The 25,542-nt window shown below is 35.9% G+C and overlaps 1 protein-coding gene across 1 annotated transcript in view; it reads left to right on the top strand.

Moving 5' to 3' along the window:
• Positions 1-25,542, top strand: part of Pla2g4a (phospholipase A2 group IVA) — a 142,787-nt gene that overhangs the window by 78,794 nt on the left and 38,451 nt on the right. Inside the window, exons 7-10 of the mRNA XM_048356438.1 lie at positions 333-474; positions 10,844-10,980; positions 20,454-20,676; positions 21,756-21,870. Coding sequence (XP_048212395.1) covers positions 333-474; positions 10,844-10,980; positions 20,454-20,676; positions 21,756-21,870 — 617 coding nt within the window. The remainder of the gene's footprint in view (positions 1-332; positions 475-10,843; positions 10,981-20,453; positions 20,677-21,755; positions 21,871-25,542) is intronic.

Below are 25,542 nucleotides of genomic sequence, written 5' to 3'. Positions count from 1 at the left end.
CGCATCGTGCCAAGCAATTGTAAGCACGTTTCTGTACTGATGTGCTTCTCAAATTCTTGTTGTTCTAATGCATAATTTATTAGAGACTGTACTTCCCCCGCCCCCCTAAACATCATAGATTTCCTTTCCTTCCTTCTTCAGAAAACTTCCCATGGCACATGCTACTTTAATGCAGCCAGCAGGCTGTATGCTGACACTTCTTGCTGTAACATGACTTTACAGAAGCAATCAGTACACATCCACATAGCCATTAGGGGCTTGAGGGGTTGGGAAGATGTAAAACAAGGTTACTAGGAAGCTGGACTTATAGATTTCCCTATTTTGTGCCTTAGCTCATGCCCAGACCTACGATTCAGTATGGCTCTGTGTGATCAGGAGAAAATTTTCAGACAACAGAGGAAAGAGATCATAAAGGAAAACATGAAGAAACTCTTGGGTCCAAAGGAGAGTGAAGGATTGTATTCCACACGTGATGTGAGTTGCACTTTTTTCAAGTGTTATTACAGTTGAATAATTTTTAACTACTTTCTCCAAAAAATAATCTCCCAGACATGGCCATACCGGGATTGAACACTGCTTCTTCGATTTATAAGGTAAGTATTTCCAAAGCAAAGTCTATGAGGAAGGTCAACCCAAATAACAAAAATGTTTGGTAATATTTATATATTCGGTGTTTATATATTTTGACTCCTTTGAAAATTTTTGTAAAGGTGTTGTACAGAGGGGTTACAGTTACATGCATCAGGTAATGAGTACTTTTTTTAGGGACAATGTCACTTCTTTGATCTCACCCAGGTTTTGACTCTCATTTTTGAAGCAGTGTTAGGGTTACAGAAAAATTGAGCAGAAAGCACAGACAGTCATCATAATACATCCATTACAATATCATCCACAGTAAAACATGGTTTTATTCTGTTTCAACAGTCTTCTGTGTTCTACCTGTTCAGCCCTGATGCTCACTTAGTTCCTTGTGACCACTAGTCTTTTTGTTATTTCTATAGTTTTACCTCTTCTAGAATGTTGCATTTAGGATTTAGCAGTTAGGATGTAGCTTTGCAGATTGGTTTGTTCCACTTAATAATAATAATGTGATTTGTGTCTTCATATCTTATTTCTTTTGGCACCAAATAACATCTTTGTTGTATAAATGAACCAAAGACTTCAGTTCATTTTTGAATTTGATTTTTTGAGGTATTCAGGTTTGAACTCTGAGTTTTATATTTGCTAGGCATGCAGTCTACTACTTCAGTCAAATTTCCCCCCCCTTTATTTAAGTGACCCCCAGACTGTGCACCTCCTATCGAAAGCCTTCTGTAAAAATGGAATCACAGACATACACCTCTCTTGTTTTGCCTGGTCTTGCCTTGGACCATAATTCTTCTGATCTCTGCTTTTTAAGTAGATGAATACAGTTTTTTAAGAAAAAAGTATAATTATATATAGACAAGATGTTTATACCAAGAATAGAAAAAGTTCACATGGTATATACATATTATACATGTATGTATAATCCATACTATTATCATCTCTATATATCTCTCTATATATTATATATAATATGTATATAATATTATGTTACTTCATATATTGTACATAATTATATATAATCTTATATTGTGTACAAATATGGATTGTTGAGTTCAATTTAAGACAAACTAAAATTAAACTGTAGGATTCATCATTACAGAATAAGAGGAAAATTGCTGTTTGCTTAATATAATTTTTTCCAAGTCTTTCCATTTCCTTACGAATTGGTCTCTCTGATGAATGAGTAGAATTTTATTAAATAACATATTCCATACATTCCATATAAATACCACAATCTTGATCCATTCATGCCCCTGAAGGGCATCTGGGTTGATTTCATATCTTGGCTATGGTAAACAATGCTGCAGTGAAGTTGGTTGTGCTGATTGCTTTTGTGTGGCCTTGTTTGTGATCAAATAGATAATCCTAGGAGTGAGATTGTTGGGTCATAGGGGAGCTCTATGTTTAGTCTTTTGTGGAACCTCCATACTGCATTCCAGAGTGGTTTAACAAGTTTACACTCCTACCAAAACGGAGTGTCCTTTTGGCCACATCCTTGCCAACATTTGTTATTGTTAATTTCTTGCTAATGGCCATATTAACTGGGGTGAGGTACAATCTCAGTGTTTTGATTTGCATTTCTTTTATGGCCAGAGATGTTGAACATTTCTTCCTATGTCTATTGGCCATTTTTACTTCTTCCTTTGGGAAGTCTCTCTTCAAGTGTTTAGCCCTTTTATTCACTGGGTTGCTGAGTTTTTGAGGGTTTAGAATAATATTTTAGGAAATGAACTCAAAGAAAAGGAAACAAGAGACCTTTTTGTAGTTGCTGTTGTTGCTGTTTTTGTTTTCTTTTCCTTTTATATTGTTTGAGTGTTTGTCCAAAGACAAACAAGGGCAAGGGGGACACAGAAAAGGTAGAGCAAAGGATGGACAAATACAACAGTGTTACTCATTCGACATTATTTTATATATATGTATATATATTATCAAACTGAATTACAGAGAGGTTATAGTTTCATACATTAGGCATTGGATACATTTCTTGTACTGTTTGTTACCTCATCCTTCATTCCCCCTTTCCCCTCCCCCTTTCCCTTCCCCTACCCCCATGAGTTGTTCAGTTCATTTACACCAAACAGTTTTGCAAATATTGCTTTAGTTGTTTGACTCTTTTTACCCTGTGTCTCTCGAATTTGATATTCGCTTCCAATTTCCTAGTTCTACCACCAGTATACCCGGTTTCCAATATACTCAGATAAGATACAGGGAAAGTGTAGGTACAACCACAGGAAGGTGATACAAGATCATCAATAATAGAAGCTACAGTTACATATGGCACATTGAAAGTAGTTACAACTGTGATATAACAATCGTTTCCATAACATGGAGTTCATTTCACTTGACATTATCTTATGTGTTTGTAAGGGTATGGACAATGAACTATACATCTGTGGGTGAGGATGGGAGGGAAAAAAACTGAGAGGCAGCCAGAGAAAGGGAGACCTGGTTCAAAAGGAAATGGACTCATTACCTGACTCATGTAACTGTAACCCCTTTGTATATCACCTCTAAATAACAATTATATATATATATATACATATGTACATACAAATATATTAAAATGCTATAAATCTTGATAATAATTTACAGATAATTATAGGGAAATGTTTTAGGGAGAATTGTTTAATACTTTTTCATATTGGTAAGGGAAGGTATTCTTTACTCACTCTACTTATTCAAATGCTAATCTTTTTCAGAGAACATTCCCTTAGACACAAATGTTGTACTAGCTAGCTATGCACATATCCCTTACCTAGTCAAGTTAACCCAATAAAAAGGAGAATATGAACAGAAATGTTCCAAACACTTCATATTTTATAGCAAGGAGTTGAATGATACATTCCAAAATTGAAAACAATCAAACAATTAAAACAATTAAACAATTAAAAACAATGCTTTCTACATTTTAATGATTTTTTAAGTTTCAGTTATGGAGAGGTTAAAATATTTTTGAACAAATATTGAAATCTTTTTACTTAAACTTTTTTTAATTTAAATTCCAGAAAAATACTGTATTAAATTTATTACACAATCAGATTTTTACTATTTTTCTATGTATTATCTCTCTACCTGTCTTTCCCCTGAATTTCTTTTTCTCTCTATTCATCTATATTTTTGAGTTAAATATACAAAGACATTTTTACAATGATATTCATTGAAAGATAACAATGGAAATTTTGTTAATGGCATATCAGACCCTATTTCTTTGAGCTTTTCTGTTATGTGCATAGTCTAATACACATGTCCATATATATACACACACCCCTCCAACACACCAGGATTTCAAGATTATGGAAAAGTACAGAATTGCAGACAAAATGTAGGCCAAGTGAGGTGCTGCACACCTATACTTCCAATACCTAGGAAGCTGAGTCAGGGGCCTCTCAAATTCAAGGCCAGCTAGGGCTATGTAGTGGAATATAATCTTAAAATATAAGTAGCTCTTAATGTGAAACGAGACAACCCCATGTCCCAAAGGTGTTTGCACTTTGGTGGAAAGTCGAATTTCTGAAGCTGAAGAGGTTTTTACTCGTATATAAGTTGACTGTAAGATAAAATGCTGCTCAATGGAATTTGTGGTAGAAGGAAACTAGAAGGAGAAATGAAAATTTCATCTAAGTTTCTGTTTTAAAAATACAGAGACTTCTATTTTGGGGGGGATGTTTACTAGTGAGAAGAAGTTGGAAGGTGGACTAATGAGGTGGAATAGGATGGATATTGTCCATATGTATGAAAACAGAACATGAAACTCTATTAGGAAGTGAGGGGAAAGGTAAGGGAGAGTTATGGTGGTACTGATTGGGATACATTGTGTACATGCACAGAAATGTCACAATAAAATCTTCCCTGTCTCTCTAAGTATGCAATAAAATATAAAAATACATATAAAATATGCTACATTTTGTCACATTAGAGACCCCTGTGAAATTTGTGGTTGACTTGCATGTCTAGTTCACAATATATAAAGAAACTTTACATGCAATTCTGAAATTTCTACATTCTTGAAAAAAAAATTGGCCTTGTGTTTTCTTCTATTGCAGATCACAAATCTTTAGACAGTTGTTCTCCACTTTGCCTTCTAGCCTTGGTGTAATTTTGTCCTCAGAGCAATGGAATAATAATTCTTGCTCGTCTCACTTCCAAAATTTGTCAGTTGTTGAGACATCATGCTACTGCAGACAGAATGAAGTTGATAGTTGATGCTGGATGGTCATTGTCTTTAGTGAAATTAAAGCCTAGTTTTGGAAAAAATTATTCAAGGAAATAATACTGGTGAGGTTTTTTTTGTCAGTGATTGTGATGTAGTGTTGAACTGACCTACTCTCTCTCTCTCTCTCTCTCTCTCTCTCTCTCTCTCTCTCTCTCTCTCTCTCTCTCTCTCTCCAAACTAGAGATGGGGGAAAGTCCTCTTGCGGCTGAAGACCATTGGTCAAGCCTTGAGGGATGAATTTGCTTGAAGAAAATGGGGAACAAGAGGCATTTGCTAATTCCTGGTCATAAATATCTTTGGGAGAGCCTGCTTTATATGGATTCTCTGCCCAATTGCTATCCAGATATTTGCCAAAATTTGCAGGTGCCATCTTACAGGCTTATCTCCTAATCAAAGGGAAATGAAAAGTCTAGAGATGACCAATTCTTTATTTCTTGCCTAAGGAAAGGCATCTTCCATAACTGATGCCTACGATTTGCAAATTCCCTCCTTACTCCATGGAGGGAGTTCCCTTTTCTGTCAGTGGCAAACCATACTTTTCTTTTAGAAATCCCAAAATACCGATTATTTAGTTCTTTTCAGCCCCTCTCAACTATATTGTTAATTTATTCTTATATTCTTATAGCGCAAGATTTTTTATTCTATATACTAAGACTTTAAGGAATCTATTGTTTTGAATTGTTTCGATGAAAGCGTTTAGGTTGAACTGAGTAAGGTACTGTTTTCTCCTTTAATCAGCTGCCATATTTCCATTCTCCATGTGTCTAGCTGAAAGGATTTCTTAAAACTTCTTCTCTCACTTTCATTGTTGCTGTGGAATTCAAATCTGATAAGCCTGTTATTAGAACAGTGTCTCTCATTTGAGTTATTTCTCCTTGAGTAAAAGACTGAGAATGTCTCCTATGAGCAACGCTAGAAGACTGTGTACCGGAATATCTGATGTATTGTGAGGGTTTGAGGGGAATTTTCTTGTTCTAAAATAGCTTTGATCAAATGAAGTTTCCAGAACATGGTCTCTTATGTTAGGAAAATTGTTAATGGACAGGCTCTTCATTTCCTAAACCTGATAATAATAGAACAAAGTTAATTGGGGACTGAATGTGGAATTAGAGCTGATAGGAAGATGAGAGGAGGAAAAGATCTTACTTTCAACAGTAACAGAGGAAACAATTCTCTTTAAAGGCAGCCATATAGACTACACAGCTTTGGATATAAGTAAAGTACAAAGCAGTCCCTCACATATTCTCTGTGTGCTAATGTGTACTCATATTTGTCATATAAGTTAGGCAGAAAAGTAGAGAGAAGAGAATAGGGTTTATCAGGGATAGTAAGGCCAAGCAAAACAGGCTTTTTCTTTCTTTTTTCCCCCTTTTCCTTTCCCTTCCCTCTTTTCTCCTCTTTTCCCTCCCTTACCACTTTTTGATTTCTCTTCTCCTTCCCTCCCCTTCCTTCTTATGTCAGTTCTCAGGGCCTGGGCACTGCTCCTTAGCTTGTTCTACTCCAGGGTAGCACTCTACTACTTGAGCCACAGCTTCACTTTCTGGCTTTTTGGTGGTTAATTAGAGATGAGTCTTATGGACTCTACTGCCAAGGCTGGATTCATCCATGATCCTCACATCTCAGCCTCCTGAGTAGCTAGGATTAAAGGTGTAAGCCACCTTACCTTGGCACAAAACTGTTTCAAAAGAAGGTAACAGAGTCAACCTTGAATGGTCATTAGGAATGATTATTCTCTTCTGTCTTTTAAAATATTCCTTTTAGTTTCATCTTTATACCAACAATAGCACTTCATGCTATCACTTCTTATTTCCCTCATCACTGAAGTAAAGGTAGTGGGGGAGGTGAACTGAATGGGTCTGGGCTTCAAATGGTAAGGTTTCAGGGCTCTTGAGGTAGAGCACGATTTTTCTTATCTGAGGTAGTAGTAGCCCAGGAATATAGCAGCTTGAAAGCAATGTGGATAGCAGATGCCAAAGACACCCAGAAACTAGTCAGTAGGGTGCATGCGTTGATGTCCTTAAGTCCCTTGGGTGCTGACAGTATGAAGCTGTTAGGATTCGGGAGAAGCATGTTAATACATGCATCTCAGAAGCAGCAGAAGAGGAGGCATATGGAGCAGGTGATAATTTGCTGCCACCATTCCTGTGTGTGTAAGCAGTAGATTACTTTCCCTCACTTGGGTAGAATTCACTCATCCAACTAGTTGGAGGTCAGAATAGAACAAAAATATTAGGCTTTTTTAGCAGAAGGGAAGAGCCCATGACTTCCCTTGAACTTCATCCATACTATCAGCTCTCCTAGTTCTGGATTTGCTGTCAATACTACAGATTTAGACTTGCCAGTCCTTCTAATTATGTGATGTAATTCATGATAATACATGTATTAATAGTTTTTTTTCTTTGAAAACTCTAATACACGGGCCAAGGACAAACATGTTCTTTTTAAAAGAATACAATTTTACTGTTATTATTAAGGTGTTATACAGATAGGTTAAATTTCACAAGCTCGGTATTGAGTACATTTTTCTTTTTGACAATGTCAGCCTTTCCTTTTCTTTCCCTCAGTTTCCCCTTCCTATCCCTGCCCACAAGTTATATAGATCATTTTTCTACATACTGTACACTGAATAGCATGATTGAAAAATGCCATTTTTATAATTGTAAGATCTTAAAAAATCTATGAAAATGTCCAAAGTTCTTGAGCATTGAAATATTTTCTACCACCAGCAAGGAAATTAATAATATCTGTAACCCATGTATCTGATCTGACAAACTAAATCAAAATACATGGTGTAGGGGAAATGAAAATTCACTTTCAATAATCATATAGGAAAAGCATCAGAAATATTTGCTGACCTCATTTATATACAAACTCTAGGGCTAAATATAACTAACCCTTTTTACTTACAAATCTTTATTACATTCTTTTAGACTAACCTCAAGGATTAATAGTTTCTCCTTACAACAGCCCCATTACTTCTTTAAATGCTTTCCCAGAATGACCATGATGAGTAAAATATACAAATTCAGCCTTCATTTATTGCAGAAAAGTATACAAATACTATTTGAAGTCACACATAACCTATATATGTGTGTATGTGTATATATATATGTATATGTGTATCTATATATATATATATATATGATTTATCTGAATAAGGATTACTTCATTATTCCTTTGAAGAAAAACAGAGAGGACAAATAATAAATTTGGGCACCAGTCACATCTCAGTTCAAATTCAGTTTGTCTTAGTATTTATAGCTACCTGTCTGGATGGTGGGCAGTTAACCTCTTTGAAAAAGTGGAAATGGTTTCCTTCTGGAATCAAAGAATATTAAAGACAAGTAGGTTGTGCCAAAGTATTCCAGAGGGTACCAGCACACAAGGTTATGAATATGTCTCAGTTCCTTTTCTAGTTCATAACCATTTACAATTTGATGATTGTAATTTGTATATCTGTATGAATTGTAGAATATGGAATGTTAGTGTGTAAAGCTTTATTATTTTTACATATAAGTAAACTGACACTAGAGAGGATTTTTTTTTTGTCTCAGAGCACAACTTTGGTTTGGGGAAAGCAGGGATTTTTATTTTCTAAGTCACAGTGGAATAAAGTGACATAACAGATCAGAAAGACCTAGCTTTGAATCTATATACCACTTTCTGGTTCTGTAACACTAGAAAAACTATTGTGTCTCAGTTGCATGTTTTTACAAAAAGATAAACATGTGTCTGTAGAGCTATGAAAAGTAAATATGTTTGCAAATAGGCTGAAACCCAATGAATATAATTACAATATGCAGTCAATTACCTGATTAACTTTTTTGTACAAATATCTGGCATTTTCTTTCACCTAGTAATAACAAATATACTTGAATGAAAAAAATAACTGAAACTTATCATTATGAATTACTTTAAAACAGTAATGAGAACAATGCATTACCTCACCCATAAATTTCAGTTAAGAGGTCATTTCTAGAATATTCTAAACAACCTAAAATAAGCATCTTCAAGAATGTGTTATTAGCAAATGAAAAAGGCTGAGTACTGGCTGTGTGCTGTTTGTCCAAATGAATGGTGTAATCTGTGAATAGCAACTTTTATTATTCGTTTTAGATTACCTGGTATCTAGTGGATTTATTGTTTTACATAATATGATATTGCAGTAGCTATGGTAGTGCATGCCTGTTATGTTATGCGTATTACCCCAGCTACTCAGATGACAGTCAGGAGCGTTGCTTAGTTTGAGCCAGGTTGGGTAAAAATGTAATGAGACCCTGACTCAGACATGAAAATTTCAAAAAGGAAGGATGGGATTGGAAGCATAGCTTAACATGGGAGAGAGCTTGTCTAGCATGGGCAACATGCTGGGTTCAATACCCAACAAACACAAAAGTAAACAAAACAAATACAAAAACAGCATAAAACAATATAATAGACTAGTATAAATAGTAATAATACACCCTTTCCTAAAATGAAAGTATCCCATGAGGAAAGCAAACATTCCTCTTAAATATCAACCCCAAAATTTTATTTGCCATAAACTCTTTCATAATCTCATTTTTCCTAGATCCCTGTGTCCTGCTGCTGCAGTAATGTGATTGGTTTCTGTTCCCCAAATCACACACCTTTCCTGCTTATGCTTATCTCAGCCTGACCTAAGCCAATGATGATAACTTTATCATTGTCATCATTAATTAGTATTATAACATTACCCATAGATGCAATATTTTTCATGGCCTATGTCAAATCCCCAGTCTTATCTAACTTCCTTACAACTATTGTTGGAATTAATGCTATATTGTACCCCATTCATCTACTTTATAATGTACCTTAGTTTTCTATATTAGATGTATTTCTTCTATAAGCTTTAAAGAGCTTTTACATTTTATTTATGTACAGTTTTAAAATGTATCTTTGAGAACATTGTGTTTATCTCTCTATCTACAAGTTTGGAACCCCTAAGATGACCCCATTACTTGCCTGGTAATCATATCTCCAATTATGACATCTCCAGTTTTTATGTAGATTGATATTAAGGGTCTTGTTTTGAGATCATTTAGTGTTAGAAAATGGTTCTGTAACTGATATTTTGAATTGAAACCCCTTGGTAAAACTATTTGAAGATAAATTTTAAAGTGTAACAAAAAAGAAAAGAAAAGAAAAAACTGTGACCAGTAATTGAGTTCAAAATATCCGACAACGCACCAGCCTAATTAGTTCTAACAAGATCTAGCCTCTACAGAATTCTTTTTATATATTTAAAAGTTACATAATTGTTTAGATGCTTATCATTGTAAAATAAGAATTTGATTGGTATCTGGATATACTTTGTTACAAAGTGGTCACTCAGAGTATAATTTCCAAGTACTTGAAACAGTGTATTCACACTATTTGTTTTTTTTTTTCTTAAACCTGCTTTGTGTAGTGGGCTCCTTGTTCTGGATGTGCAGATACCATCTACTCACAGATACCATCTACTCATGAGCAAAGCTGGAAGTCCAAACAAGATAACCATCCTCCTTCCTCTCTTTCATTCCTAGGTAGCAGAGCCATCACTGAATGTTAAAAATCCTTCCCATAAATTAATTTATAAGCTCTCTTCTTACTCAACCTCAGATTACCACCTGTCAGATCTCACAGAATAGCTTCCTTTCAGAATGGCATCTAGAAAATATGCAAATACTCCTCTCCTGCCCATCTCACAGGATTTCTAAGGGAATCAAATAAAACATGACAATTGAATGCAAACCAGAAACTAAAGAGTTGAAGAGATATGGTCTTACAATTGATATGGTCCTACTATTGATATTGTTGTTATATTAGTTTGGACATTTGCATTATGATTGGTTGATTTTTCATCTTGATTCTGTTATATATGACATTACTTTTGTTTCTCTTAGAAAATAAGGCACTAATGAATATGAAACAATGAATACTTTTTTGTGCTAAAATGCAGGCTGTTTAACACAAAAATGAGATTGAAAGGAAATCTATTTTATGATTATTCTTGGTGTAAGTCTCTGTGTTGCATCTTTCCAGGTGCCTGTGGTGGCCATTCTGGGCTCAGGTGGGGGTTTCCGGGCCATGGTGGGATTCTCTGGTGTGATGAAGGCACTGTATGAATCAGGAATTTTGGACTGTGCTACTTACATTGCTGGTCTTTCTGGCTCCACATGGTTAGTATGCATGCATTTTTAAATTTTAGTTTGATCACAGTAAATGTTTGAATTTGCCTAACTCAAACATTATAGACAAAAAAGTTTTAGAGAAATGGAGCATTGACATCAGAGTACTGAAATATGCCAATTTAATGCCACAAATAGTGTAAAATTGTTTTTGTATTAAGACAAATACATGCCTAACAATAACATTGACCATAAATTTACTCCTCTTCAACATGTTTTTAAGTTAAAATGTATTTAAAATGTAAATTAGAAAGTACTACAATTGAGTGTAGTTCTAGATAAATATCACAGAAGTGGAATAACATACTCCACCCATAATTAATTTAATCTTCCTATAATTTGCTGATTTGTAGTCCTTCAGTGAACATGTCTATGTGATTCACTAGGTATTCATGTTTTTCTTTAGGGAAAATAGAATGAAATGTAGATACTATAGTATAGAGAAAGAGGAAGGCAACCATTGAAAACAGAGATGCAACAAGTGTCTCTGATTTGTCTGTACCGAGATGTGCAATTAGTGCTTTAATGGTAGTTTAACTCAGCTAAATTTAGATGGAGAATTAGAGCATCCACAAGTATGGTATTTGTGCCTTGTAGATTTGCCATTTTATGAATGTGCCTAGAAAGAATTTTCCAAGATGATGCTACATACTTTTTTGTTGTGCCTAACTGACATAGGCTGATTGAAAGTCAAATAAAAGTTCTTGCTCAGATGACTCAAATGAGGCTATCACTTTATTGCAAAGTATCTAAGTCTGACTTTGAAGCCATTTTAGTCATTCAGCCATAGCAAAGTTCACATATCCTAAGATGTTTTCTGGGTCTGGCATTGTAAAGTATCTCTGTCATTTCATCTTGTGAGATGTGTATGATTTTATGCATTTTTCAGTTAAAGATTTGACTCACATGCTAAGTGATTTGTTCAAGAAAATGAGCAGATCCAGAGTATAAATCAGGCCACCAAGTCCCTATCCTAACATTCTTTCTACTAAATCATAGTTGAATGTTCTGTAGAGAGTTTTATTGTTAAATGGTCTATAGTTGTTTAAGTATTGTGATCCAGATTCTGTGGTTAAAAACCAGTAACACAGAGCCATGATTGCCACCTCCTCTGTCCTTTCAAAATGATTTATTTCTTCTGAAAGATGGGTATAGCCATTGTTATTTCTACTTTTGAAGGAAAGAGCAGGCATCTGCCTGTTCAATGAGTAATGGGGTAAAAAACTTGGACCCTTGCATGAAATCTTCTTAATCATTCTCCTCTTATGCTTTGGGTGCTTTACTCTGTGTGTGCTCAATATTTGCTAGGACTCTGCTGTCCAACACTCACTCATATACTGCAAGAGGCTTACTTATTTTAGTTCATCTAATAAAGAAAGTCTAGGCCTTCAGTGCGTTCTGGGGATGCAAATGTGAATTGGAAGCCTGAATTACAGTTGGAGTCATTGCTTTGGTTGTGGATTTGGGGTAGTGTCTTACATTCTCCTCCCAAGGGTCTGAAAACAAATCCAGAGCAATGGAATCATGAGAATTTTTAATGTGCAAACACTTAAATATACATAAATTCTCTGTTTTTCAAAGTCATACTTTAAATGTTCTATTCCACTTCTGTAAAGGCCATTCATTCCTGATATTTCTAGGATAGATATATTTTTACCCAAGGACTGCTTAATTTCTACATATGATGTTATTTTTTTAAGTTTCCCTTTTTCTTTATTTCTTTGGGGAAAATGACAGGACGGGGGTGAGACATGTTGCATACTGGTTTGTCATTTCAAGTTTGCCTGTCATGCCTTGGTGGCTTAATTTCATAGCTTTTTCCTTTATATTATCTCCTTCTTCCACTACTTTTCTCCTTTATACCAGCTTTTCTTCAGGACTTCCATTGTACTGTATTTTATCTACATACAGCTTCTTCCTAATTCCACCAGCTCTTACTACTTCAGTTATAACCCAGAATTGACTTTGTAGAACCCCAAGTATCCCCAAACTTACTGGACAAAAGAAAGAACATCCTAGTAAGTGCTACAAAGAAGAAGCCATCAAAAAGGTAACTTAAATGGTGGAGAGGGCTCTCTAAGAAGCAGTAGGTATTTTAAGAATAGAGGTGGGCTTGGTGAACTTAAGAGGTTTAGTTAGGAGCCACTCAAGGGAAATAAGTTACTTTTGGTCATGAATTTATAAAGGACTAAAAATGAATAGAAAGCAGAAGTGAAAAAGGTGAAATTTGTACTTTGTAAGAATCATCTGTTCTGAGGTTTCTTGGTGTTTTGTTTTTTTTTTTTGTCAGTTGTAGGGCTTGAACTCTGGACCTGGGCACTGTCCCAGAGCTCTTCAGCTCAAGGCTAATGCTCTACAACTTTGAGCCACAGCACTACTTTTGGTTTTATGGTGGTTAATTGGAGATAAGAGTATAAGGGACTTTCCTGCCCAGGCTGGCTTTGAACCACAATCCTAGGATCTCAGCCTCCTGAGTAGCTAGAATTACAGATGTTAACCACTAGCGCCTGGCTTCATCTGTTGTTTCAAGCAGGGTGATCAGAAAGGAAAGAAATGAGGAGGGATTGTTTGAAGAGAATGCAGGACTCAGGGTTGGGAATATGGCCTAGTGGCAAGAGTGCTTGCCTCGTATATATGAACCCCTGGGTTCAATTCCTCAGCACCACATATATAAAAAAAGGCCAGAAGTGGCACTGTGGCTCAAGTGGCAGAGTGCTCGCCTTGAGCCAAAAGAAGCCAGGGGCAGTGCTCAGGCCCTGAGTTCAAGCTCAGGACTGGCAAAAAAAAAAAAAAAAAAAAAAAAAGGTTGCAGGACTCAGAGGTGGAATTTTATGAGTTTTTTTTTTTTTCAGAGTTTAACAGACTTGAGTACAGTAGTTCAGATGGAAGACAAGGCACTACAAACATTACAGATAGGGACTGAGGCAGAAACAGAATGGAATTAGACAGGACAGGTGGAAACATTAACCATAAAAACACACTTCCGGAGACCAAGAAATATACAGCGGGTGATTCATGTTAACAACTTTCTCTGGAAAATGTTAGGTGAGGAAGTAAAAAAGTACAAAGGAAGGAATTCGGAAAGGCTTGAGAAAACAAATTACACTTGTATGTTGTGTAAATGTTTATATTCTGCAGATACATGATGATTATTTGACATTAATGAAGCAATACGGAAATACCTGGAGAAGTCTTGGGCCTCCCAGGGAGTTGTCTGTGATCACAAAAGAGAATTTTAGGTAGAACAAGCTTCTCTTATAATTCTGACTACCTTTATGGTATTATTTCTGAAATTATTTTTCTGTGATGGATGTGATTCATTACATGTAAGTATTAGCCAATTTGGAGATTTGGCATGAGTTCATAGTTCATTCTGTGTTCTCTTAGTTATAACACAGCTATCTTCTTGAGCAAAATTTTATCATTGAAGTGTCATGTTTGCAAGATGTTACTCTCTAAAGAGAAATGACATTATTTCTATATCTATAGAAAAGAGACGGGCTGGGGATATAGCCTAGTGGCAAGAGTGCCTGCCTCGGATACACGAGGCCCTAGGTTCGATTCCCCAGCACCACATATACAGAAAACCGCCAGAAGTGGCGCTGTGGCTCAAGTGGCAGAGTGCTAGCCTTGAGCGGGAAGAAGCCAGGGACAGTGCTCAGGCCCTGAGTCCAAGGCCCAGGACTGGCCAAAAAAAAAAAAGAAAAAGAAAAGAGAGCCTATTCTACTTTATTGGCTAAAATAAAATTTGAGGATGAGATTTTTTAATTGAATAGTGTAAAGAATTCTGAAACAGTGCAGTAGTTCTTCTTAAGTCATATTGAGAAGTCATATCTGGATATAAGTATCACTTTGCCACTTTGTTTGTCTGACTGTCTTTGGGCTTGAACTCAGGGCCTCTATCGCTGAGCTTTTTCACTCAAGGCTAGAGCTCTACTACTTTGAGCCTCAGCTTCACTTGTGGTTTTCTGGTGGTTGATTGTAGGTAAAACTCTCATGGACTTTTCTGTCCTGGCTGGCTTTGAACTGCAATCCTCAGATCTCTGCCTCCTGGGTAGCTAGGGTTACCAGGGTGAGCCACTGGCACCCAGTGACCTTGTCACAATTTTGAGTACAAAATTTCTAAATGTATATCCTTCTGATGAATATGATTTGGCCAGTCTTTCAAGATCAACACTAATATTTAAAACATGAAATGTAATTAATTTGTGGTAAAATGAATTTAAAATTTCTCCTTAATTTAAAAAATACACTTAATTTAGATGCATTTAGATAGAATGAGGTGCCTTATGTAAATATAAATATTAGAAGCAAATACTTAAAGGTGCATAGATAAATAAATCAGGCCCCTCGTTAATTATTCGCAAAGTCCGTGCTGTAGTTACAAGATTCACTTTTGGATTTAGGAGTATAAGTATATAAACTTTTATTATTATACATATCAAAATGAAGCCTAAACATCAATTTTAGAGTTAGAAATTAGAGTGATATTTGGGTGCTTCTGTTGGAGAAACAGAGAAAATTATTTATGCTTGAGTAGCTGCATGAAACTAGTTTTGTTACTTATTATTCCATTTTTTAGCCCAAGAAGTAACCAGAATGACAACATAGAAGGGAGGTCCAACTCACCCTTGTAAATAAAAGGAATATTTGTTCTTAAGAGTGGAGCAACCTCTACCCCAATGCAATGTTTGAGGTCTATGCATTTCTGTTTTTCTCTAGGACTTGTATTCCAAATCCAACAGTTTTATGAGAGGGTAATAGTGGAGAGAAAATGCAATGAATGAGATTAGTTCACCATTCTAAGAGCAGAATAGACTGTAGTCATTCATTTTCATTAAAAATTTTATTGTCAAACTGATGTACAGAGAGGTTACAGTTTCATATGTTAGGCATTGGATACATTTCTTGTACAGTTTGTTACCTCCTCCCTCATTCCCCCTGCCCCCTCCCCCTTTTCCTTTCCCCCATGAGTTGTTCAGTTGATTTACACTGAACAGTTTTTTGAGTATTGCTTTTGTAGTAGTTTGTCTTTTTACCCTATGTCTCTCGATTCTGGTATTCCCTTTCAGTTTCCCAGTTCTAATACCAGTATACATGGTTTCCAATGTACTCAGATAAGATACAGAGATAGTGCAGGTACAACCACAGGAGAGGGATACAAGAGGATCATCAATAATAGATGCTACAGTTTCACATGGCATGTTGAAAGTCATTACAACAGTGATATAACAGTCGTTTCCCTAACATGGAGTTCATATCACTTAGCATCATCATATGTGTTCATAAGGGTATAGCTATTGAGCTCTTGTGATCCTCTGCTTTGACTAGCCCAAACCTGTGCTAATTATTCCTTATGAGGGAGACCATAGAGTCCATGTTTCTTTGTGTCTGGCTCACTTCTCTTAGTATAATTTTTTCCAAGTCCTTCCATTTCCTTACGAATGGGGCAATGTCATTCTTTCTGACAGAGGCATAAAATTCCTTCTGCAGGGCAAAGCACATAGCTCGCAAGATAAACAGAAAGCCCACAGATTGGGAAAAAATCTTTACTGGTCCTACAATGGACAAAGGCTGCATATCTAAAATATATGCAGAACTAAAAAAATTAAATTCCTCCAAAACAAAACTGCAAAGAACCAATAGCCCCCTCAACAAGTGGGCTAAATACTTAAAAAGGTACTTCTCTGATGAGGAAATGAGAATGGCCAAGAGACATATAAAAAAGTGCTCTACATCACTGGCCATAAAAGAAATGCAAATCAAAGCAACATTGAGATTCCATTCACCCCAGTAAGAATGTCCTATATCAAGAAAACTAACAATAACAAATGTTGGAGGGGATGTGGCCAAAAGGGAACCCTACTTCATTGTTGGTGGGAATGTAAACTGGTTCAGCCACTCTGGAAAGTGGTATGAAGACTCCTCAGAAGGCTAAACATAGAGCTCCCCTATGACCCAGCATCCCCACTTTTGGGCATCTACCAAAAAGATAACAAGCAAGAACACACTAAAGCCACCAGCACAACAATGTTCATCGCAGCACAATTTGTCACAGCTAGAATATGGAACCAACCCAGATGCCCCTCAGTAGACGAATGGATCAGGAAAATGTGGTACATATACACAATGGAATTTTATGTCCCTAACAGAAAGAATGACTGTAGTCATTCTACAGAGCACAAAAAGAGAGAACTGGCTGGCTGCACATATATTTTACTCTTCCCCTCAAATGATCTATCACTGAAACTAACACAGTGTGACATTTTAAGAAACTGCTAACTCCAAAGGAAGGGTTTTTATTAAATTACATCCAGTGGTTTGTTTAGGAAGGAGTTGGAGGAAAGAAAGATGCCTTTAGACCTTGCTATGGACAATTCCTTGGGAAGACACAGTTGTTAACAGCTGTAAGCTGATTTACTTAAAGATCAACTAATCGTAGACAGAGAGGTCTTAGTATGATATCACATACTATAATAATCATATCATTCTGCGAACTGTAAGAACAACTTTCAGCAAATCATATCATTTTTTCTTAGTTTTAAGAAATTCTTCTGCAGTGAAAATGACTTCTACTGATACTATATCCTTGTTTATTTTTGCTTATATTTACCCTACCTGATTTTGAAAAACAGGATTTATTGGGTCTTATTATAAACTAATGCCAGTTTGCATGCATTGAAGATAAATATGATGGAAACAGTACAATATAGTTTTAAATATGAAAATTCATGTTGTAATGTTCAGCATTTTGGTAGCTTGTAGCAGAAACTTAAATTTAAGCATTTTAGAATTAAGAAAATGAAAGCTACAGACATTAAAAACACACATTTTACTAGGGTAAGGTCCTCACACACAAACAGAATTATTCTTAATAGTAAAACCAGTAGAGAATGTCTCAGTGTTCTCATTAGGAATGAAACATATTCTGAATATTTGTAGATTTGACCATCTTAGAGATCCCAAACCATGTGTTATTTTCCTATTTTATTATGTCCTTAAATATAAACCCACATAAACACAGCCATGTGTACATTTATTTTTTATTTTTATTTATTTATTTTGGCCAGTCCTGGGCTTTGGACTCAGGGCCTGAGCACTGTCCCTGGCTTCTTTTTGCTCAAAGCCAGCACTCTGCCACTTGAACCACAGCGCCACCTCTGGCCATTTTCTGTATATGTGGTGCTGGGGAATTGAACCCAGGGCTTCATGTAAAAGAGGTGAGCACTCTTGCCACTAGGCCATATCCCCAGCCCCCATGTGTACATTTATTAGAAATTAGGCCAAGGTCCTGAACATTCAGTTGATGTGAATGGGTCATGCTGGGGATTTTGGAGTAAATATGATTAATAATGTATGGACACAGATTGTTTGAAGTGTCCTAAGCTGTATCTTAATAGATTTGGAGATGGTACCAGGCCTGCAGTCAGAATAGGTCCACTCAACTTAGTGGTACTACCATGTGGTAGGTATAGTTAAAATTCAGGTTAAATCCCTATGATCTTCATAAACAAATTGTTGAGTATATGTCCCATTTTAATGTTCATTTTCACTCTGAAAAGCAGTATGGAGGTTACTCAAAAGGCTAAACATAGAGCTCCCCTATGATCCAGCCACTCCACTTTTGGGCATCTACCCAAATGATTATAAGCAAGACCACACTAAAGCCACAAACACAACTATGTTCATGGCAGCACCATTTCCCATTGCCAAAATATGGAACCATCCCAGATGCCCCTCAGTAAATGAGTGGATTATTCTCCATTTTTGTTTTGTTTTGTTTTTTTGCCTGTCCTGGGGCTTGGACTCAGGGCCTGAGTACTGTCCCTGGCTTCTTTTTGCTGAAGTCTAGCACTCTACCTCTTGAGTTACAGTGCCACTTCTGGCCTTTTCTATATATGTGGTTCTGAGGAATCGAACCTAGGGCTTCGTGCATGGTAGGCAAGTACTCTACTGCTAAGCCACATTCCCAGCCTTCATTCTTTTTTTTAACATCATTATTTTCAGTTTATCTACAAGAAATTTTTATCCAAGAACAAATTCTAATTATCTATAAAGTGGGATTATTCTCTTTTGCATAATAGATCACAAAACAGTCTATACTTTGGAGGCTGAGGCAGAAGGATTCTGAGTTCCAGTGAAGTGTAGGAAACCATAGAAATAAAACAATGCAAAAATTTTTAAAAAGCAACACAAAACAATGGAGAAGACAAATTTTATATCTAGCTTTGGTTATTAGTTGGGAAATATGAGCCTTTTATTGAAATACACCGAACCTTTCTTCCTTCATCTTTGAAATATAAAATTTGAAAGCCACTCTGAGTATTCTAAACAACAGCTTAGTGACAATGATCCGACACAGAGCTTGTAGTAAGAATTCTATTATAATAAGCTTTTTAGATTTTAATTGTGTAGAAACAGGAGGTTAAATTTTTGGTTATTTGGCTTTTTTTTTTTTCCTTGCCAGTCCTGGGGCTTGGACTCAGGGCCTAAAAGCACTGTCCCTGGCTTATTTTTGCTCAAGGCTAGTACTCTACCACTTGAGCCACAGTGCCACTTCCAGCTTTTTCTATATATGTGGTGCTGAGGAATCGAACCCAGGGCTTCATGTATATGAAGCGAGCACTTTCCCACTAGGCCATATTCCCAGCAGGTTATTTGGTTTTGGATGATGTGATAGGATATATGCACATACACATATGTATACACATATGTATACACATGCGTACATACATACATGTGTGTATGTACGCATGTGTATACATATGTATGTATACACATATGTATGTATGTACATATGTGTATACATATGTTAAGATTGATAGATTTGACTCACAAGAGGGAATCCAATACATAACAAAATGTTTATTGTCTAGTTGTCATGGTGATTTCCAATGTCACTAGACATTGCTAAATTGGTGGTTAAGGGAATTCACATAAGATCATTTATGTTTAAATACCTTATTTTTCCCTTGAATTTTGTCTTCAGACTTATGCTGAGAAATTCTGAGATCTACTTAAGACAAGGCTTAGGACTTTGGTTGGTAAATAAATGATTATTTAAAAAGCGTTTAACAGAATTAGCATTCTCAAGAGTTGGGATAGCGCATTGTCATTTAATTTATTTTGTGAACCAAAGGCTTTGTGTCACCAATCTCTAAATAGTGTGGACGAACACCCGCTCCTGATGGACTAGATAGTGAACAATTACCTAGAAGGGCATTCTTCCCTCTTGAAGATGGTGCCTCTCCTTTGCTTTTCTTTTTTCTTTTTTGCTTACATTGGAATTTTCCAACTCACTTCTGGCTGATACATTCTTTCTTAAAATGGGCTAGTATTTCCAGTGGGATAAATTGCTTAGCCAAATACATCCACCATTCTTTATGTTATGACACTGTGTCTTCTTTCTTTGGAGACTATTCAGTAGTTGACTCTTTATTCTTTATGTTTTTATTACTTTACAGGTACATGTCAACCTTGTACTCTCATCCTGATTTTCCAGACAAGGGGCCAGAAGAGATTAATGAGGAGCTAATGAAAAATGTTAGCCACAACCCGCTCTTACTTCTCACCCCACAAAAGATTAAAAGATATGTTGAGTCTTTATGGAAGAAAAAAAGCTCTGGCCAGCCTGTCACTTTCACTGACATCTTTGGGATGCTCATAGGAGAAACACTAATTCATAATGTAAGCCACACCTATCTACTGTTCCTTAAATAGATAATGAGTAGCTAATGTAAAATGAAAGTAAATATAGTATGTTTTGTGATAGACATGCAGCTCAATTCATTTTCAACAGTTAGTGGGTAGTACATTCTCCCTGGAAGATAAAATTCTTCAACATTTCAAACTAGTATTTATCAATTTGTTTAAACGATTCATCAGTTGGATGTGGAGGAAAGTGCTTTTATAATCCTTGCTTGGAAAAGTTTGCATTTTTATTGAAGAATGGAAATCTCCTTAGATGAGGAAATGTGTGTGTGTCTGTTACTTTGTGTGTGTGTGTTGTGTGTGTATGCATGTGTGTGTGTGAATGAGAGAGAGAGAGAGAGAGAGAAAAAGAGAAAGAAAGAGAAAGAGAAAGAGAAAGAGAAAGAGAAAAGAGAGAGAGAAGTCTTGGGACATGACCTTATTAAGACCTTGCATTCTGTCTTGGCTCTCTTGATTACAGCTGGTACTTTACCATTTGAGCCATACCTCCACCCTGACATTTCATTGGTTAATTGGAGATGGAGTTTCCTGGACTTTTCTGTCTGGTTTATTTTGGACCTTCATCCTAGCCACTTAGATGACTGCCAGGTTTATCAGTTTCCCACAAACACAAGTAATATTTTTAAAAGACATGAGTGAAGGTTGCCTGAAGTCAGAAAAGGAAGTAGATCACAGGAAGCAAATACTTGTTGATACATAACCACAAGGTGACATTTCATTTGAAGATAAAGCAATGGCAATATGGAAAAGCCTGTGCCAGGAACTCCAGAGTATAAATATTTTCCAGGCTTTGTAATTACCAAATCATTCTTCAGTGCAAATATGGATACAATCCCTAGAGCTATGCTTACTTTAGAATGCAAATGATTATTTGCATAGAGATTTTTATTTATTTATTTATTTTTTTACTCTTTTCAGTACATAGACATTTCTAGAGGTAAAATGAATTACTTGTATTACAATAATTTTATGTGCTCTCATAGAACTACTACTTTAAATAAGCCTTTATCTGTGTGTGCTTGTATATTCTAAACCACTTTGTTCTTTTGTTACAGAGAATGAACCTTACTCTGAGTAGTCTGAAGGAGAAGGTCAGTGCTGCACATTGTCCTTTGCCTCTTTTCACTTGTCTCCATGTTAAACCTGATGTGTCTGAGCTGATGTTTGCAGGTATGTTATTTCTTTTCTCAGGGCATCACTTAGAGCCTACCATTTCCAGTGGTTTTCTCTAAAGGAAGCTCCTAAGCACTTTGAATTGATTATTTCAGTACAGTATCTATAAGAAAATTAGGCCAGATGATTTTTCTGATTGTAGAGAATATTCTAAAAAATAAAAAGTTCTCTAGGAACTACTATCTCTTTAGTGAAATAAAAGCAAATCATTAGTATAGTGTCAGGTCTCAAAGGTAGTTAACCATCAGTCAATGACTGCTGATAATATTGTATGGCTAGTAATTTTAAGCAATGTATATTGTTTTACTTTCTGGCTATATTTTTATGAATTGGGTTATATATCTATATAATATATATTAGCACTGTTAATTCTTGCGATTAAGTACCTACAAAGTACTGGTGTATGCTTATGGTGGACAAAATGCCTTATTTCTGTTAAATCTTGGGGAAAATATTACTTTCTTCCATAGTTTGATTTCTTGGGTGCCATGAAAATTATTGACATTGTGGGAGTAGGGAGCTCTGCCAAATACTTGCAATGCTCACTATTGCTGATTGTACTGATAAGTTGGTTTTAGGAACAGTATATCAGTGACTTGATTCATATCATGAGCTTATAATGTTGTCATGAAGGGCAAGTAATTAGTAGACTTATATCCAGAATTCCTTTGTAATTTTTCTTTAAGTTTCCTGTATCCTTCAGGCATGAGTTTTGGGTAGTTAATATAAAAAAGCAACATACCTAGGGTTCATTCACTAACAAACAAATACTTACTAATAGTATTGGTTAAAATGTTAATCAGAAAACATTTATTACATTGATTGTTTTATTCAAATTTTTAGTTGAACACAGGGAAGTAGGTCTTTTTATTATTTTTTTTTTTTTAGCACTGCTTTAAAAAAGAAAATATAGGGCTGGGAATATGGCCTAGTGGCAAGAGTGCTTGCCTCCTACACATGAAGCTCTCAGTTCAATTCCCCAGCACCACATATGTGGAAAGTGTCCAGAAGGGGCGCTGTGGCTCAGGTGGCAGAGTGCTAGCCTTGAGCGGGAAGAAGCCAGGGATGGTGCTCAGGCCCTGAGTCCAAGGCCCAGGACTGGCAAAAAAAAGAAAAAATAATAATAATAAAAAGAAAATATAAAGCTACGCTCCAGTGGCTAATGCCTATTATCCTAGATACTCAGGAGGCTAAGATCTGAGGATCAAGGTTTGAAGCCAGCTTAGGCAAGGAAGGCCGTGCGACTTTTTTTCCCAACAAATTATCCCATAAAAGCCAAAAGTGGAGCTCTGGCTCAAGTGGTAGTGCATTGAGCAGAAGAAGCCCAGGAAGAGCACTTAGGCCCTGAGTTCAAACTGCATCCTCCACAAAAATATAAAAATGGACTGGCACCAAAAGAAAGAAGGAAAAAATGAATAAACAAAAAATCAGAAAGAGCAAATGGTTATTGCATCATTACACAGCAAGTAGGAGAGCTCAGGATTAGCTTTGCAATCTCTTGTTACTTTTTAATTTTTTTGGCTTTGCTGCCTATTGACTGTGTAGAATTTAGAATGCCAGATTTCAAGGATTAACTCCCCTCCCCACTATCTCATAATGTTCTTTCCTGTAAGCTCCTTTCCATTTAGGAGTTTTATAATATATATTAAGTAAGTGAACCTAAAAATAATACAGAACAATTAGTATCCACTGTCACTTGGGCTGCATGATCTCTTGCTGACTGTTACCGCATCTGTTAAATGAGGATGATACCTCACTCTAAATATGATAAATATACTTATCTAAATATGATAAAATATACTTAAAATATGATACTTAAATCCTAATTAGGTTCCAATTGTTTTCAGTACATCTTAACAATGTAGAGTACACTATGAGAACTACACGTGAAAAATTACAGTGGGCTAGGCACCATTGGCTCACAGCTGTAATCCTAGTGACTCAAGAGGCTAGGATCTGAGAATCACAGTTCAAAGACAGCCCAAGCAGGAAGGGCTGCAAGATGCTTACTTCCAATTAAACACCAAATAAGTTAGAAGTGAATCTGTGGATCAAATGGCAGAGTGCTGGCATTGAGGAAAAAGAGAAAGAAAGAAAGAGAGAGAAAGAAAGAAAGAAAGAAAGAAAGAAAGAAAGAAAGAAAGAAAGAAAGAAAGAAAGAAAGAAAGAAAGAAAGAAAGAAAGAAAAGGAAGAAAGACAGAAAGAAAGGAAGGAAGAAAGAATGAACACCTAAGATGATGCTAAGTGAAATGAACTCCATGTTATGGAGACAATTGTTATATCACAGTGGTAACTACTTTCAATGTACCATGTGTATCTGTAGCTTCTATAGCTTCTATTATTGATGATGTTCTTGTATCACCTTCCTGTGGTTGTACCTACACTATCTCTGTAATCTTATTTGAGTATATTGGAAACCGCGTATACTGGTATTGGAACTAGGATATTGAAAGGGAATACCAAAATTGAGAGACACAGGGTAAAAAAAGACAACTACAAAAGCAATACTTGCAAAACTGTTTGGTGTAAGTGAACTGAACACCTCAGGGAGGGAAAGGGTAAGGGGGAGGGGGAGGGGGGTATGAGGGACAAGGTAACAAACAGTACAAGAAATGTATCCAATGCCTAATGTATGAAACTGTAACCTCTCTGTACATCAGTTTGATAATAAAAATTTGAAGAAAAAAAAAGAAAGGAAGAAAGAAAGAAAGAAAGAAAGAAAGAAAAAGAAAGAAGGAAAGAAAGAAAGAAAGAAAGAAAGAGAAAGAAAGAAAGAAAGAAAGAAAGAAAGAAAGAAAGAAAGAAAGAAAGAAAGAAAGAAAGAAAGAAAGAAAGACAAACCTCAGGAACAGTACTTAGGCCTTGAGTTTAAGTCTCAGGACCAGTAAACACATACATGCAAGCATGCACACATGCCAATGGAGAAAATCTTAAAGATGAATAGGATTTTGTATATGAAAGTTAAGTTGTGAGTTTGAGAGTAGGAAGGAAGTGGGCATGAGGAATTCAAGAGAAACATGCATTTATTCCATACCATAGTGCAGTTCATATAGAGACTATAAAGACTTAAGACTATTGCATAAGAAAATTAAATGCTATGTTGAAGTTGCTTTTTCTCCACCACACTGTATCTATTCTCTTATGGAGTCTAGAAAGAGATTGGCTGACAAATAGCACTTGAAAACTAGTTAGATGCATCACCAAATACATCATCTTTTTCCCCAGAAGCATCATGATACGAGTCAAAAGATAACTTGATTCTGATTTGGATCTCTTGTCTTCCTAGTTTAGGCAGTCCATTGAGTTTGTCTGATTATAATTCTTCCTATTATTTAAAAAATGTGTTTACTGTGAGATTAATGAAGCTATGAAAAGATTCTATGTGACATAAAAACATAATCAACTTTTTATGATTATTACAATTGGTCATTTTCACAGTGGCCCTGTTAATTCTGAAATTTTAGTCAATGAAAGTAAAGATAAAATTTGAGTAAAATAAAGAATAAATATTATTTTAGGAAGCTAATGGCCTGAATGCCTTTAGAGCATGTAAAGGCATTTAACTTTTTTTTTTTTTAATCCTCTTTGGACTTCAGATTTGTGTCTGGTCTCAATGTCTGTCCTCTTGGGACACTGTTGGTTAGTGGTAGACCTTTCATTGGCCTCTG

This window comes from Perognathus longimembris, chromosome 11, assembly GCF_023159225.1.
Source record: "Perognathus longimembris pacificus isolate PPM17 chromosome 11, ASM2315922v1, whole genome shotgun sequence".
Lineage (NCBI taxonomy): Eukaryota > Metazoa > Chordata > Mammalia > Rodentia > Heteromyidae > Perognathus > Perognathus longimembris.
This window is presented reverse-complemented; position numbering and strand designations above follow the sequence as displayed.